The sequence below is a fragment of the Mustela lutreola genome, chromosome 4 (genome assembly GCF_030435805.1).
Source record: "Mustela lutreola isolate mMusLut2 chromosome 4, mMusLut2.pri, whole genome shotgun sequence".
Taxonomy (NCBI): Eukaryota; Metazoa; Chordata; class Mammalia; order Carnivora; family Mustelidae; genus Mustela; species Mustela lutreola.
Genome location: NC_081293.1, coordinates 9,305,263 through 9,319,677, shown reverse-complemented (window position 1 = coordinate 9,319,677; position 14,415 = coordinate 9,305,263). Strand labels below are relative to the sequence as shown.

At 52.7% G+C, this 14,415-nt stretch overlaps 1 protein-coding gene across 17 annotated transcripts in view; it reads left to right on the top strand.

The window, feature by feature from the left end:
- TACC2 (transforming acidic coiled-coil containing protein 2) overlaps positions 1-14,415 on the top strand; it is a 210,284-nt gene that overhangs the window by 53,079 nt on the left and 142,790 nt on the right. For all 17 annotated transcript variants that reach the window (XM_059172976.1, XM_059172970.1, XM_059172967.1 and 14 more), the window contains 2 exons: positions 7,058-12,265; positions 12,819-12,932. In XM_059172976.1, coding sequence (XP_059028959.1) covers positions 7,058-12,265; positions 12,819-12,932 — 5,322 coding nt within the window. The remainder of the gene's footprint in view (positions 1-7,057; positions 12,266-12,818; positions 12,933-14,415) is intronic.

Sequence of the window (14,415 nt, the reverse complement as noted above, 5' to 3'; positions counted from 1 at the left end):
CTACCACAGAGGAAGGTGACGGGGTCTGGGCTTTTCAGGGAAGGAAGGGGGTCTCACCATGGAGGAGGGAAAGGGGGGATTCCCACAATGCAGGGGAGTAGGAAGTGCTCATTTCAGAGAAGTGTTCGGGGATATTACCATAGAGGGGGAAAGAACTTCGGATGTGCACAAAGCCCGCAGCTGGCCTTGCTCTGAGGCACAAAAGAGCTATTCACATGTTCCTGATTTATAAGCACGTTCCAGAGCAGGTGAGAGGTGAGTACAGGGGGGTGTGTGGTAGTGTGTTTTGAGAATTATCCTTCTAGTTCTATAAAGGACAGCTGAAATGTCCTTACCAAAGCTTCCTTTCACATATGGCTGTGCATTGCATCCTATATTCTGTGTGTGGCACATCCGTCTCACTAAGTGCTCTGTCAGAAAAAGGGGCAGAGGAAGATTTTTGAGAAACACCAAGTTTGGGATACACTGTGTATATATCATCTTGTTGATTCACAATATATGGTGGTATCTCAAAGGCACTGAGAAGTCCTGCAGTAAAGAAACTTGTTTAACCATGTTTCATCTAGTGCTTCCTGTATCATCTAAAGACCAGAGAAAGCTTTCTTGCACATCTAACAATTGTATTATGAGAAATACAGGATTTAGTATATAAAAGCTCCTGATAGAAATGTAAAAATGGAGGACATATCCTACACAACTCTTGTTAGTCATTAATAAGTGATCTAGAATGATCTACTATAGTTGGCCCAATCATATATCAAGTTGTCTTTTTTAAAAGACTTTATTTTTTTATTGACAGAGAGAGCACATGCATGAATGGGGGTGAGGGGCCAGAAGGAGAGGGAGAGAGAGAATCCCAAGCAGACTCTGCTGAGCACAGAATCCGATGTGGGGCTTGATCTCATGCCCCTGGGATCATGACCTGAGCAGAAATCAAGAATCAGATGCTTAATTCAGTGAGCCACCCAGGTGCCCCTCATATATCAAATTCTTGAGGAGACTATCTTCTTAGGCAGTCTTCCTTGTTTGGGATGGAAAAGAGAAAGAAAGAAAAACTCGGAACTGGGCATTTCATAGTGAGGAGACTAACTCTAGGAATCGTAGTTATTGATAACCCTAGAGCACTTGGTTACCAGACTTATGATTCACAGAAAGAAAAATACAAAGCAAAGGGCAAGAATAAAGGACACTGAATTGATTAGGTGACTAGCAGTTTAACTGTGTCATTGTGAAGATCAATGTGGTACCCAAATTAACCAGGCTCATTCTGAGTCAACGTTGGGAAGACCCGAAAACATTTTGGAGTTTAGTTTTCTTTCTCTGGTTGGGGTCTCAGTCATCCTTCTACTGAAGAAAAGTCACATGACCAACATGGCCCCGGGGTTAATTCAGATTTTGGCAAGTCCTAGAAATGTATGGGAAAAAGAAAACACCACAGTCCTCCGAAATTGCTCTTGGGGTTTGGGTAGCTAATTCATCACATCCTTTCCCACCAGATTCTGAGTCAATCATGAACTTGGCACCAGAGTCTGCAAGGAGAAGAAAGCCAGCTTTATCACTGGCAAGTTTGGACTGGAAGACAAGTCAAAATGTGGGTTCCTGATACTGCCCCCTGAACTAAACTTCCCCACCCAGTGCGAGGCTGCAGACATGCGCAGGGTGCCTCGAAGGCTGGGGAGGGCCAGCCCCAGTGAGTTTATCACCTGGCAGGCAGCTGGGGGAGGAGATTGGCCTGCTCTCCTTATCTCAGTGACCTTGAGCACCTTAACCCCCACCTGTATGGAAGCTCTACCTATGGGGGTTGCTTGTAAGAAGTGAGAAGTCTCACTTCTTCCTGGGAGGTAATCCTAATGGAGAGTAAGGCCAAGTGTCATACGTCTGAGAGCTCAGCTGTGTCATTAAATACTCTGAATGTGTGGGCCAAGGCAGGATTCCATGCAGCTGAGCACCCCCCAGCCCAGAGCCTCCTCATCACTACCCCAGCTGCCACAGCTGGAAGCAGTGAATCAGGACTGGTGGTTTTCAGGGGCTGCAATGAAACTCACAGGATCTCTCTCTACCCCTTGCTTTCCTTTTCCAGAAAGAACCCTGGAATGCAATGAGTAGCAGTGATGTTATGTGGGGAAATCTTCTAATCTTTTCAATTATACTAATTTATGAAAATAACCGATCATTCACAGACTTCTGTACTTTATAATTAGTAACAAATTTCTTGCAGCACACCCCCCCAACTCATCAGACCCACCAGTGTGCACAGGGAATTGTGGTTGAAAAGTGCTGCCTTGACCTCATTTCTTTTGAAGTAACATTTAAACAAAAGTACTTTGCCTTTTCTGAGCCTCATTTTCCTGTATCTTCATCAGTAAAATGAAAGATTTGGACTAAATAGGTACGAGAATGCTGAGACTGTCTGGAAGAAAAGAACTTTCTTAACCATCATATCAAACAACTATGATTTGGAAACATTTCTGCATATTTGGCATCTTTGATTTGTGTTCACTTGTATATGCCCATCCACTCATTCAATCAAATATCCCATCACCCATCCACCAACCAGTCACCAACCCACCCAACCGTCCACCCACCCAACCGTCCATCCACCCACCATCCATCCATCCATCCATCCATCCATTTTTCCAACCATCCATCCACCCAACCATCCCTCTAACCATCCATCCTTCCAGCAACCATTCTTCCATCTATGCAACCATTCAGCCATCCACCAATCACCCATCCACTTAGTCATCCATCCATCCATCCATCCATCCATCTACGCATGCATTCACATATTCAATGTTTATTATATGCTAGACACTGGGAAAACAATATTGAAAAGAGACAAGACTCAGTCTTCATTTACTCCAGTGGAGGGAACGATCATCAACCCATGTTGATGGCAACTGTGACTACAGCCATCACTAAGTGGGCCTGTGAAGCAGAACTGGAAGACCAGGAAGGCTTTGTTGACAAGGATGAGTAGGGGAGACCTGCTGGGGAAGAGTAGGAGGGCTCTGGGCTGCAGGCAGATGCACGGATGGTGAGGTCCAAGTCGGATGAGACAGGAAAGGCCCCCCGGGGCTACCGGCTTTTATTTCTAAGCCATTTTGCTCTGGCTGCAGACTGGAAACCGGAATGAGGCAGCCAGAGTGAGTGGGAGGAGAGGCTGTAGCTCCCATGCAGAAGAGGTGAGGCCAGCAAGTCCAGGGAAGCGGGAGGCGCTGGGGCCCCAGAGCCTGGCAGCACAAGGCTTGTGCTTGCCTTGCCTTGCCTTGGGTGCTCTGAGACCCTGGGTCCAGGCTTATACATTTCTGGGGCTATTTCCACATGTACGCAAGAAGGGCCATCTACTCAGCAGAGCTACAAAGTGGATTAAGCCCAATCGTAACTGAAAAGCACTCAGCATGGACCTGGACTTAATAAATGCTCCATCTGTGGCAACTTTCCTTTGGATGATTCTGCTTTATGGTTTTGCTGGTTTCCTCGAAGCCTGGTAGTTCAGGGGCCATGCTTGTTTTTCCTCTCCCGGCCTCCTTCCCCAAACATTCTGGTTGGCTCGAGTGCATGTCTTCAGAACTTCACACTTAGGAGCCCATCTGGGGTGACTACCTCTCGCTAGGGTAGAGGGGAGGGCATCTCCATTATCTGCTCAGAACTTTGCTGCAGCAAATCACCTCTCCTCCCAGGTTGCTTTACCCTGTGCTTCCCCCTTTCTCATGCTGGGGGTGTCTGGTGTGCGCCAAGGAGCCTTGGGTGGCTCAGTGGGTTAAAGCTTCTGCCTTCGGCTCGGGTCATGATTCCAGGGTTCTGGGATCGAGCATCGGGCTCTCTGCTCAGCAGGGAGCCGGCTCCCCCATCTCTCTACCTGCCTCCTCTGCCTCCTCGTGATCTCTGTCTGCGAATAAATAAATAAAATCTTTAAAAAAAAAAAAAAAAAAAGGAGACCGCATCCGGCCTCAACTCAGAGGCAGCGCCCCCTACCAGCGGAAAACCTTCCATCTAGGGTTCTGCGCTGCTCCATCCCACGCATTTTGATAGAATCTTGAAGCACAAAGGGACATTATGCAAGCTTCAATTAATGCAGAGCCCTCACTGATCAGTTCTTGGGATTTTTCCTTAGGCAAATTTGCTTCTGACAAGTGGCTTTAATCTGGTTTTAAAAACTGCTCCGGATGGGCAATCAAAGAAATTGCTGGTGCTCAGCTGATGCTGAGTAAAACAAGCAGGGTTTTTATGGGGGGGGGGGGGTGCGGGAAGTGAGTCGTACCCCTCACACGCGGTGGGAATTTGCTCCTGGTTCTTGTCTAAGACCCACAGGTTTTCAAGCTGCCCAAACTGAGTGAATCTGTCATCTTGTCCCCAGTAACAAAGACTTCATTCCACCTGAGGGGAAGCCACACGCTCCCTCTAAGCTAGCAGCTCCTGTCAGAGGCAGGGACAAGGAAGTGGTTTTATTTTTCTTACCCGTGTGGAAGGGGCTGTGTTCTGCATGTCTGCAGCAGGCAGACATATGTGGGAGCACTTCATTTCTGAATTACACACCATTAATCTCATTAACTGCTAAGTGGTGTGACCCCACGTTAACGGGTGGGATGCAAAATGTGACGTGGCTGTGAAACCGGCCAGATGCCGAGTGCAGAGTGGTTGGTTCCAGAACAATCCAACAGCCCTGCAGCTTGGGAGCCTTCCCAAGCCTGGTGCTTCCGGGGGTGGTTCCGCACACGGCCATCAGCGCCGGCCCAGAGCTTTCTGGGTGCAGCTGTCCTTGTGGCCAGCTGAGGATTAAAGGGATTTGGATAACTTACCCTCTGAGTTCTCTCTCCTTTGCCCTTGTCAGCTCTGCTGTGGGTCTGAAAGCACGAATCTGCTTGAGACAATAGCCAATTCTTTCTTGGGTCCCTCCTAAATATCTTCAGGCACATAGATCATGTGCCATATGGGTGGGAACAGGCATTCCGTGAGGATGTTTGGTCTCGTGGTGATGTGTACACACCCCCCTCAAAGAGGTCCGGTACATTTCATAGGTGAGGGGCTTGGGGAGAGGCTGAAATGGAGTCATGGAAAGCGCCTCGGGCATAAACCACAGGTACTGGTTTATCACAGTTCTGGAGGCTGGGATCCAACCTCAAAGAGGCACCTGCAGATTCTGTCTGAAGAGAACCTGCTTCCTGGTCCGTAGATGGGTGATTTTTCACTGTTTCCTCGCAAGGCGGAAGGGACAAGGGAGCTCTCTGGGAACTCATTTGTAAGGCCACTAATCCCATGCATGTGGCCTCCATCTCCAGGACCAAGTCACCTCCCAAGGGCCCCACCTCCTAATACCACCCCTTGGGGATTGGGTTTCAACACGTGTTTATGAACTGGGGGGCCCCAAACGTTCAGTTTCCATCCTTGGAAGTTTGCATTCTTGGAGGCGGTACAGATTATTTTCCCAACCTTTCATTTTGGAAAATTTGAAACCTCAAAATGTTGCAAGAAAGTACAAAAAATACCCGTATACCTATACTGGGCCAGCACAGGTGGTTTCTGATGAGACGTTTCTTCTTGGCTTGCAGATGGTGGCTTCTCGCTGTGTCCCCTTATGGCTTGTTCCGTAAGGGAAGAGGAGTCTCTTTCTCTTCCTATTAGGACACTACTTAGATGGCATTAGGACTCAAGTCCTATGGCTTTATTTAACGCATTTACCTCCTGAAAGGCCCTGTCTCCAAATATAGTCACATGGTGGGTTAGGACGGCTGCATATGGATCTCAGGGGGACACAATTCAATTTCTAAATTTTAACAGGAATGTATTTCATCTTGCCACTGTGTGCATCCCTGATAAATGAAGGTATGGGCATTGCCTTGCATTGGAAAGCTGGAATTTTGGTAGTGAATGTGTAGAGTAGAATCTTTTCTTTGGTCATGTTCAAAACACTGTGGGTCTGTGAATAGGTACATATGTAACAGTTGCAAGAACAGTCCATAGATTTTCCTCCCTATAATAACTTTATTTTTTTCCCTAAAATAATTTCAAAGAACATGGTAAAAAGCCCCAGGAAAACCATACTTCTATTAACTTTGTTTTGCATGATTTCTCTTGGTGCTAAAAGATACATGATCATCACAAGGACATAGAATCATAGCTATGCAAAAATAATAAAATTGCATCCTTTAACAATTGTGTATAAAAAAAAAAAAAACAGGAAAATCACCAGAACCCTTCAAGTGGTAAGCATGTGGGAGATATTTTTCCCTACATTTTCAAAATGTTGTATTGGCCATATTATTTTAAAATTTTAAAAATGCACTTAATGAAAACCACGCAGAATTGAAAACCCCAATCCAAATATGGCCCATAATGAACTATTCTACAGTACCTAGATAGCTGGTTATCTACAGCAAATCCATAATTCTGAGCCACGTTCCCCTAAATTCCCATAGTTTTGCTTTACATGCTGTCTAGCTGTATAAGTTCAAGTGAAGACATGTATGCATGTGAAGGTAATTCGGCTTCCAAGAATTTTATATACAGGTAAACAGAATTGATTTTTGGATGACACCTCTCAGAGTACCACATGTTGAATTAAAGAATCAAGTCAACTGCTCTCAACGATAGCTCTTTATTTCAAAGCATGGCTTTGTTCACTTGTGCCTTTTCCCCAGACATCTAAAGATCCCCATTAAGGATTTAGGACCTCCATGTAAGTTACACAGAAAGGGTTCAAACCCTCTATTATCGCTTATACCTATTGGAAACGTTCTGAATTTCCTGCATTTTTGGAACACCGTGAATGTGTGTTCATATTTCCCTGTTCACACCTGACCAGCATGGAAAGCTCCAGGCTGAATGTTTGAGGTTCCCTGCACTGACTTTGGGAGAAAGTAAGGGCACATGGATGGTTATGCGAGGGGGCGGATGGGAGGCGTGGTCTCTTCACCAAGAGGAAAGGCTGCATGGGGATGCTGTGTTTTGGGGTCTTTCGTGGGGAAGAGGTGGGGGGTGATTCTGCCTGCGATGTGGGTCTGGATGCACATCCACGAGAATAAATGAAAAAATCAAATGTTTTCATTGTTGGCAGCACCGGGCACCGAGGCTCCTGCTCTGCTTCTGAGGGTACTGCCAGCCTGGACCCATGCATCGTGTCCCGGGAGGTGACTGAGCCAAGCAAAAGCCCCCAGGAGGCCAGGGGCCTGGAAGGTTCTCCGCCGGCCTGCTCACGAGTGCCCTGGGAGCAGGAGTGCCCTTCTGCCTCCATGCCCTTTGCTGAGGGCTCTCCGGACTCTTGCTTGGCGAGCCCAGTAGCAGAACCTAAAGACTGGCCGCTCGTTCAACACCCCAGGCCGGAACTGTCCCCAGATGCCTGTGGGGAGGCCCCAACAGCATCTGTCCCTGAGGGGGGCAGTTCTACTCAGTGCAGCGTGGGTGCTGTTGTCCCCAGTGCTGGGCACACATGGTCTTCCTCTAGCTGCACTGACCGGTCCGTGGGGGTTTCACCAGCACCTCATCAAGAGCTGATGAAAGGACAACCTGGAGAAGATGGCCACCCTGGTGATTTCAAGTCCCAAGGGAATGAGGCTGCAGGTGGCCAGCCCCTAGCAGAGGCCAGGCAGGGGCCGGCCTCTGTGCCACAGGCCCTGGAAGCCCCTGCTGCCACTCAGCCAGGCAAGGCAGGCTCACCTGGTCCAGAGGAGTCTCCCACAAAGCCCGAGACCCTGACTCTACCAGAGCCAGCCCCCAGAGCCTTGGACAGGGACAAATGCCAAGGGGAGGTGCCACCTCGGGCTTCTGCTGATGGCTCAGGATTGCCCGGGGCCTGCCATCCCATGAGGAGCCCTGCAGGGGCTGCCCAGGAAGATGACACAAGTTCCCGGGAAAACTGCCAGCAGCAAATGGGAGCACTTCTGGCACACGTCGAGCCGCCCTGGGATTCACAGAGCTGCACTCCGGTGCCTGGAGCCAGGGGCTCTGGGAAGGAGAACGGGGAGGCCTGCGATGCTCGGGGTCACTTGCAGGCAGGGGGCCCAGGAAGTGAGCCCGGTGCAGCCAACCCTGCAGCAGCAGACAGCCAGCCCCGAGGGGCTTTGCTCACGAGCACAGAGCCTGCCCCACCTGCACCAACGGAGGACAAGCATCCAGCTTCGGGCTCCGCTGCATCACCAACTGCTCAGGCCTCTGCCGCTGCAGAAGAATCCAGCTGGTTGACCGAGGAGATGGTTTCCGGGGCAGAGATGCCAGTTCTTACGAATCTGGCCAAAAAGTTAGCAGATGCAGGGTTGGCAGGACGGGAGAAGCTCAAATCTGATCTCAGAAGTGAGGGAGAGGGTCTAGGAGGGAACTGTGGAGAAGGCACTGCCCCTTTGCCCCAGGAGGACAGTGGAGAGGTCTCAGTGAGGGACCAGAAAGTCCAACAAGGAGTACTGCCCCCCGGCCCAACCAGTGTATCAGATGAAAAGGCGAGAAGCACACTAGGGCCAAAGGATGAAGCCATGGCCCCTGAAAGCCCAGCTATAGCTGAGGAGGAGAGCAGACTACCCAGGGCCAACTCTAGGGGACAGGAAGAAGTCCCAGAGCCACTTGATGGTAGAGATCCTGAGAAGCCATGGGAGGAGCAACCCGGGGCCTTAGGCTGCAAGCCCAGCCCAGAGGTAGAAAAAGACGAGGTTTCGAAGCTAAGCCCTGATGTGGAGAGCAACGTGCATCCCAGCACCGATTCAGCACAGCCACCCAGGAGGGAGGGTCCCGGGCACACCAATAGGTCTGGCTCTCCACCCGCAGATGCAGTGAGGAGCTCGGTGACCTGTGGGATGATGGGGGAAGCCCATGTGGTCCAGGCCTCTGGCTCACTGCCCAAGCGACCAGAGAAGGAGCTCGCCCTGCCCCCCGGGCCGGATGGAACTGGTGAACACATTCTTCCCAAAGAAGCTGTCTGGGAGGTGCTGGGATTGCAGACCCAGTGTCCCGACCCCCTTCGGGATGTGGGGGGATTGGAAAGAATGGACGCTCTTCCTGCTTTAGAATCGGAGAAATCAGACTTCCTGTTAACTTCTGCGGCAGAGGTCATCCCCAAAGCCCAGGAGGCGGAGAGCCCATCTGACACAAAGATGAGGAGCTGCCCGTCGGCATGGAGGCCCAGCAGCTGTGCCGGGGAGGGCTTGCTGACACCCTCAGGCCAACCTTGTGGGCTGGGACGTGAGGCAGCTGGTCAGGAAGTCCATGCTGATGGGCCACATCCCCTCGAGGGGGAGAATCTGGCAGTGGATGGTGGGCTTTCAGTGCTCAGCCAGGAGCGAGATCAGCAGGGAAACCCGTCCTGTGACAGCTGGCCACAAGTAGCTGCTTCTGAGGGGCCCCGAGTATCTTCTGAGAACCTTCTCCAGCCATTGCAATCAGAACCAGAAGCATCCGTGTCTGACATGCTCAGGGAGAAGCCCCAGCAGTGTGAAAATGAGCAAGAGACTTATGCAGGCAGTCGAGGCTTTAAGAACCTGGACACAGATGCTTCTCCAACCCTCCTCCCTGTGGGACCTCTGGAGGACGTGTGCTTGTCCATCCATGGCAGAGAGGAACAAGTTTCCGGACTGGACCTTCAAGGGGAGCTCCCCGAAGGCGGTCTGGCTGCTGCTCCAGGTTTGGCTCCCAGGGGTGTGGTTCCGGGGAGTGCAGCGACAGAAGCACCAGAGCTGTCAGCAACAGTAGGACCGGCGTCGTCAGAGCCAGGGCAGGATGAGCGGGAGGGAGCGTGCCGTGGCGGCCTGCCTTCCGGAGTCTCGCCACCTGCTGCAGATGCCTCCAAGGACTCTCCTCTCGAAGGTCACCTGAGCGGAGAGGAGAGTCGCTGTGCACAGCAGGGGCCCAACAAGCCCCAGCAGGAATGGGCAGGTGTGTCGCAAGCCGGCGGCCGGCATGAAGAAGCATGTCTCAGGGATGCAGAACTTTCTCAAGCCACTGACGCTCAGCCCCCGCTCCAGGGGTTGGGTAAGACAGAGAAGGCAAGTGGGAACACAGAGGTGACCCCACCTTGTGGGCCTGACTCAGTCGCCCTCCTGGATGCAGCTCAGGGCCCGCCAGCCCCGGCGCCCGCCAGCCTTAGAGTCACACCCAGCCAGGATGCCCCAGACACAGAGGCGTGTGGGGAAACGCAGGGAGGCGGGCAGCAACCTGTGCCGGCCCTGCAGAAGGAAATGGAGCTCCCCACCGCCTCGGATGCCGAGGCCCCGAAGCTCCTGGGAAGTTTCCCAGTGGCCAAGGATCAAGGTGCGGACTGTGGGGCTGCCGAGACTGGTGGGAATGCTGAGCGAGGGGAGCTGGGGGTGCAGCGGGCTCTGGAGGGGCCCACAGAAGTTGCTCTGAGTGGCGGCTCCCTCCACACTGAGCAGCGCGCCTCCCCTGGGAAGGAAGATTCTACTTTTGCCCCGAGTGAGCCAAGCCGAGCAGTGCAGCTCTCAGCCAGCTGCCAGGATGCCTGGCTGCCAGCCGAAGAAGTGGGGGGGATGCCCGGGAGCAAGGTGGATATTTCTGCAGCCCAGGCTGTCCCCGACCCAAAGAGACCCTTGCCACCTGGGCCACCAGAAGAGGCCGCTCCAGACACTCCTTACCTGCACATCGATGGTGCTGCTGGGAAAGGCGCAGGCCCTCGTCCCATTGAAGAGCCCCTTCTGGCCTCGAGACAAGCCACCTCCATGAAGCTTTCTGCCGGCTTGCTCACCTCTCCCTCACAACCAGGAGCAGCCAGTGTGGAGGTCTCTGTGGTGCAAGCGGGCAGTGGAAGCCCCAAAGCTGGAAATGTTGAGGGACCCGCGGGCTCCATCCCCTACCTGGACAGGGCGCCCCTTCTGATGGAGAGTAAGCAGATGACAGGGGAGGAGGAGGAGGCAAGAGCTCCGGGTGCAGACACCCGGCCTGGCGGGATGCCAGTGCACCCCATCAGCAAGGAGAGGTTGGCAGGTGGGGCAGCAAGGGAGCCGGAGGGCAGTGGAGAGGGGATGGTAGACCCTCCCGAAGATCCACGGAGAGGTGCGTCAGGCGGTGTGGAAGCAAGCTCCAAGCAGATCGGCATGATCACGGGGTTCCCTGACTTCAGGGAGCACATCACCAAGATCTTTGAGAAGTCTGTGCTCAGAGTCCTGACCACCGATCGGCCCCAGAGCACAGCGGGAGAAAAGGCAGGAGCCGAGGGGAGCCTGAAGGGCGAGGACCTCACCGGGCCATGCCCAGAGAAGACTCCCGGTGGGGCTCAAGGAGCGGCCATCGCCCCTCTCCTTGCCGTTCCTTCTGGACTCGGGGTGGACACAAAGGAAAAGAAGCAAGAGTTGCCTACAGAGGCTCAGCTCCCCTCTCTGGTCCCCCAGGATCCTGCTCCGGAAAGGCTGCCGGGCTCGGCAGCGCCAGCCTCTGAGCCGAGCCTGCCAGGTGCCGGTGTGGGAAAGGAAATGACCATTGTCCCACCGATGGTGCAGGACGGTGAGAAGCCAGATGGGGCTGGGGAGGCCGGGCCGGGGCGTGCAGGCCAGGCCCCCTCCCAGCAGGCTGGGGTCCCGCGAGAACGAGCCTCAGGTGCTTCCCTGCCCACCGCCGTTCTGGAGACTCCTGGGGGAAAAGCTGCGGACTTCCAGGGGGAGCCCCAGAGCCACCAAGAAGGGGCCTCAGTTCCAGAAGGCAGAATTCCTCCTGGAATATACTCCCAGGACGGTCAACCCGGGGAGGATGGTGCCTGGGGCTGTGCTCACACAAGGGGTCCGAGTGACGTGCCATTGTTCACCTCTGTCCTGGGAGCATCTTCTCCCCACAGTGGGGTTTCAACTGTGGCCGAGGCCGTCTGTGCATCCGGGACCCCTGCCGCCCCTGGGAGTGAGCAGAGGTGTGGAGGTGGTGCCCTGGGTGAGCCGGGTGCTCCTGAGCCAGAGGCTGTAGAAGTAACAGCCACGCCCCTGGAGCCTGGCTTGGGGGCAGGAGCTGCTGGGGAAGCAGACGGTGACGTCACTTCGAGCACAGCTGAGACCGCGACACGTGTGGCTGGGGACCTGCCCGAGACAGGTACAACAAGGATGTTCTCTGGTGCTGCTCACGGGGACGCAGGCTGCTCTGTTGGGGCCCCAGGCTCGGAGGATGCCGCCACTCTGCCGGGGGCCAGCCCGGCCGGGCACCTGCCGGCTAAGGAGCAGCCCGGGCCCCAGCCCCCAACTCCTGTTGGGGGCGGGAAGGTGCACGTCTCTTCACCGCCGGAACCTGACAAGGATCGGGACCCGAGACCCCAAACCCTGGCTCCGGGAGTGCTCCAGGCCGAAAGGTACAGAAAATAACAAACTTCCAGGGGGATGTGGGGCCAGTGTCAAAAGTGAATCCCAGTTTTTAAGAGTCAATCAAATAGATGGGTGGTGCTTTAAAAAGATAGGTTTTCTATGCTTAATGGTTTAAATTTACCTGCTTGCAACTTCTGGATGTGCTAAGATTCTGAAAAAGGTGAGAGAATTGGGCGGAAGTGGGAAGCTGTGTGTTGGTCCCAAACAGAGCCCTGTTTGCTCTGCCTTCTTGAGTTCATCTCACTCAAACTGTCTGAAAAGAGTGAAGTGTGTACTAGCTGGCCACGCTCTAGGGGTGTAGGTCAGAGTCAATCACAGGTTTTTCTGGACCCCTTTGCTTTTGAATCTGGATTTATTTACACGGAGAGGCCCCGATGATCCAAGAGCATCCCAAAGCCATTGACTGCTGGAAGGTGATTTTTTTTTTTCTATGCATTTTGGGGTAGTGGCACCTTAAAGCTTGAATTGGGAGATGGACTGTTTTAGTCACATGTGGAGAGAAATCCCCTTCTTACCATCTATGTCTATGTATTGTCCCAGAAGCAGCCCCAGGCCTGGCCTATCCACCTTAACTTCCATTCCCGAGAAGGAAGCTCCAGATGCCCCAGACGAGGTCATCCCGGACACGGCCAGAAGCGTGGGAGGAGCAGAAAGGTCAGTGAAAAGGGGTCAGCCTTTGCAGAACTATGAGGCCTTCTTCGGAAGACACGAGGAGAGGCAGAGGAGAGTTCTGTTCACACACGAGTCTTTACATAAGCAAGGAGCAAAGAGCCTTTCCCATTCTTTATACAGGGAAAGCAGTGCCCAAGGTGACAGAAAGCTCCACTGTTATCCTCGGGATGGAGTGAATTTCACGTCTGAGCTTATTACCTTAAAACAAAACCAAACAGCCTTATTGAGATGTAATTCACATACCATATAGTTCATTCATTTAAACTGTACAATTCCATGGCTTCTCAGAGTTGAGCAAACATCCCTACTATCAACTTTAGAACCTTGTCATCCCCCTCCCCCCAAAGAAACCCTGTACCCCTTGGACATCACATGCTAACCCCCAGCGCTAGGCAAGCACGAATTTGAGGCAAATGGGTTCAGCCCTGATTGAGTCTCTGGAGCAGGAATGTCGTCTCACCAACCCCAGCCACACTCCAGAGAGATCTCGAGAACAGGGGACAAACGACAGACGTAACCGTGAACGCCGGACCCTCACACGTGTGTGAAGTATGCCTCCCACGTCTCTCCCAAGTGAAATGCCACCGAGGATTGTAGAAAAGCAGCTGCTGAGACGGGAAAGGGAGATATTGTGAATATCCTTAGTTAGACATCTGGCTGTTCTGGTGCTCTGTGCGTGTGTGTGTGTGAGTGAGTGTGTGTGCGTGCGTGTGTGTGTGTGTGTGTGTGTATGCGTGTGTGTGTGTGTATGTGAGTAGAGCAGGGCTGGACTTTAAATGAGTACCTGGGGCAGCCCAGTGTATCCTACTGAACAGCTGTAGGCACGTTAGAAACGATTTGATTCATAGTGTGTGCACGCGGAAAGAATGTGCGATCACCTGTTTTTCGAGTCTGAGCGCTTCCCCCCACCCCCGGCTGCCTCTCTGCCCTGACCAGGGCGCCTCCTGTAACTCTGGGCCAGCGAGATGCAGGCGCGTGCTGGCCAGGCAGGGGCAGGAGTAAGGGACAGGGACACTTGTCTCTGTTGCTGATGTAGCACCAGAGTCCTCCCACGGCCCTTGCTGGTCTGTCTCTGTGATGCTCCCAGTTCACCCAGGACAAATATCTCATAGGAAAATCCTCTCCCTCCCCCCGATAAGATATGAACCCCCCTCCCAACGTCCCTGGAGGTGTTACCCCTTCTTGGAGTACTTGGGGCCAGACGTATGTATAGTCGTTCAAGAAACGGTTCAGGGCTGACCGTTCTAATTGCTTGAACGTTTTATTTATTTATTTGTTTGTTTGTTTGTTTTAGGAAATCTTTTTTTTTTTTTTTTTAAAGATTTTATTTACTTATTTGACAGAGAGAGAGAGATCACAAGTAGGCTGAGAGGCAGTCAGAGAGAGAGAGAGGAAGGGAAGCAGGCTCCCTGCTGAGCAGAGAGCCGGATGCCAGGCTTAATCTCAGGACCCTGAGCCGAAGGCA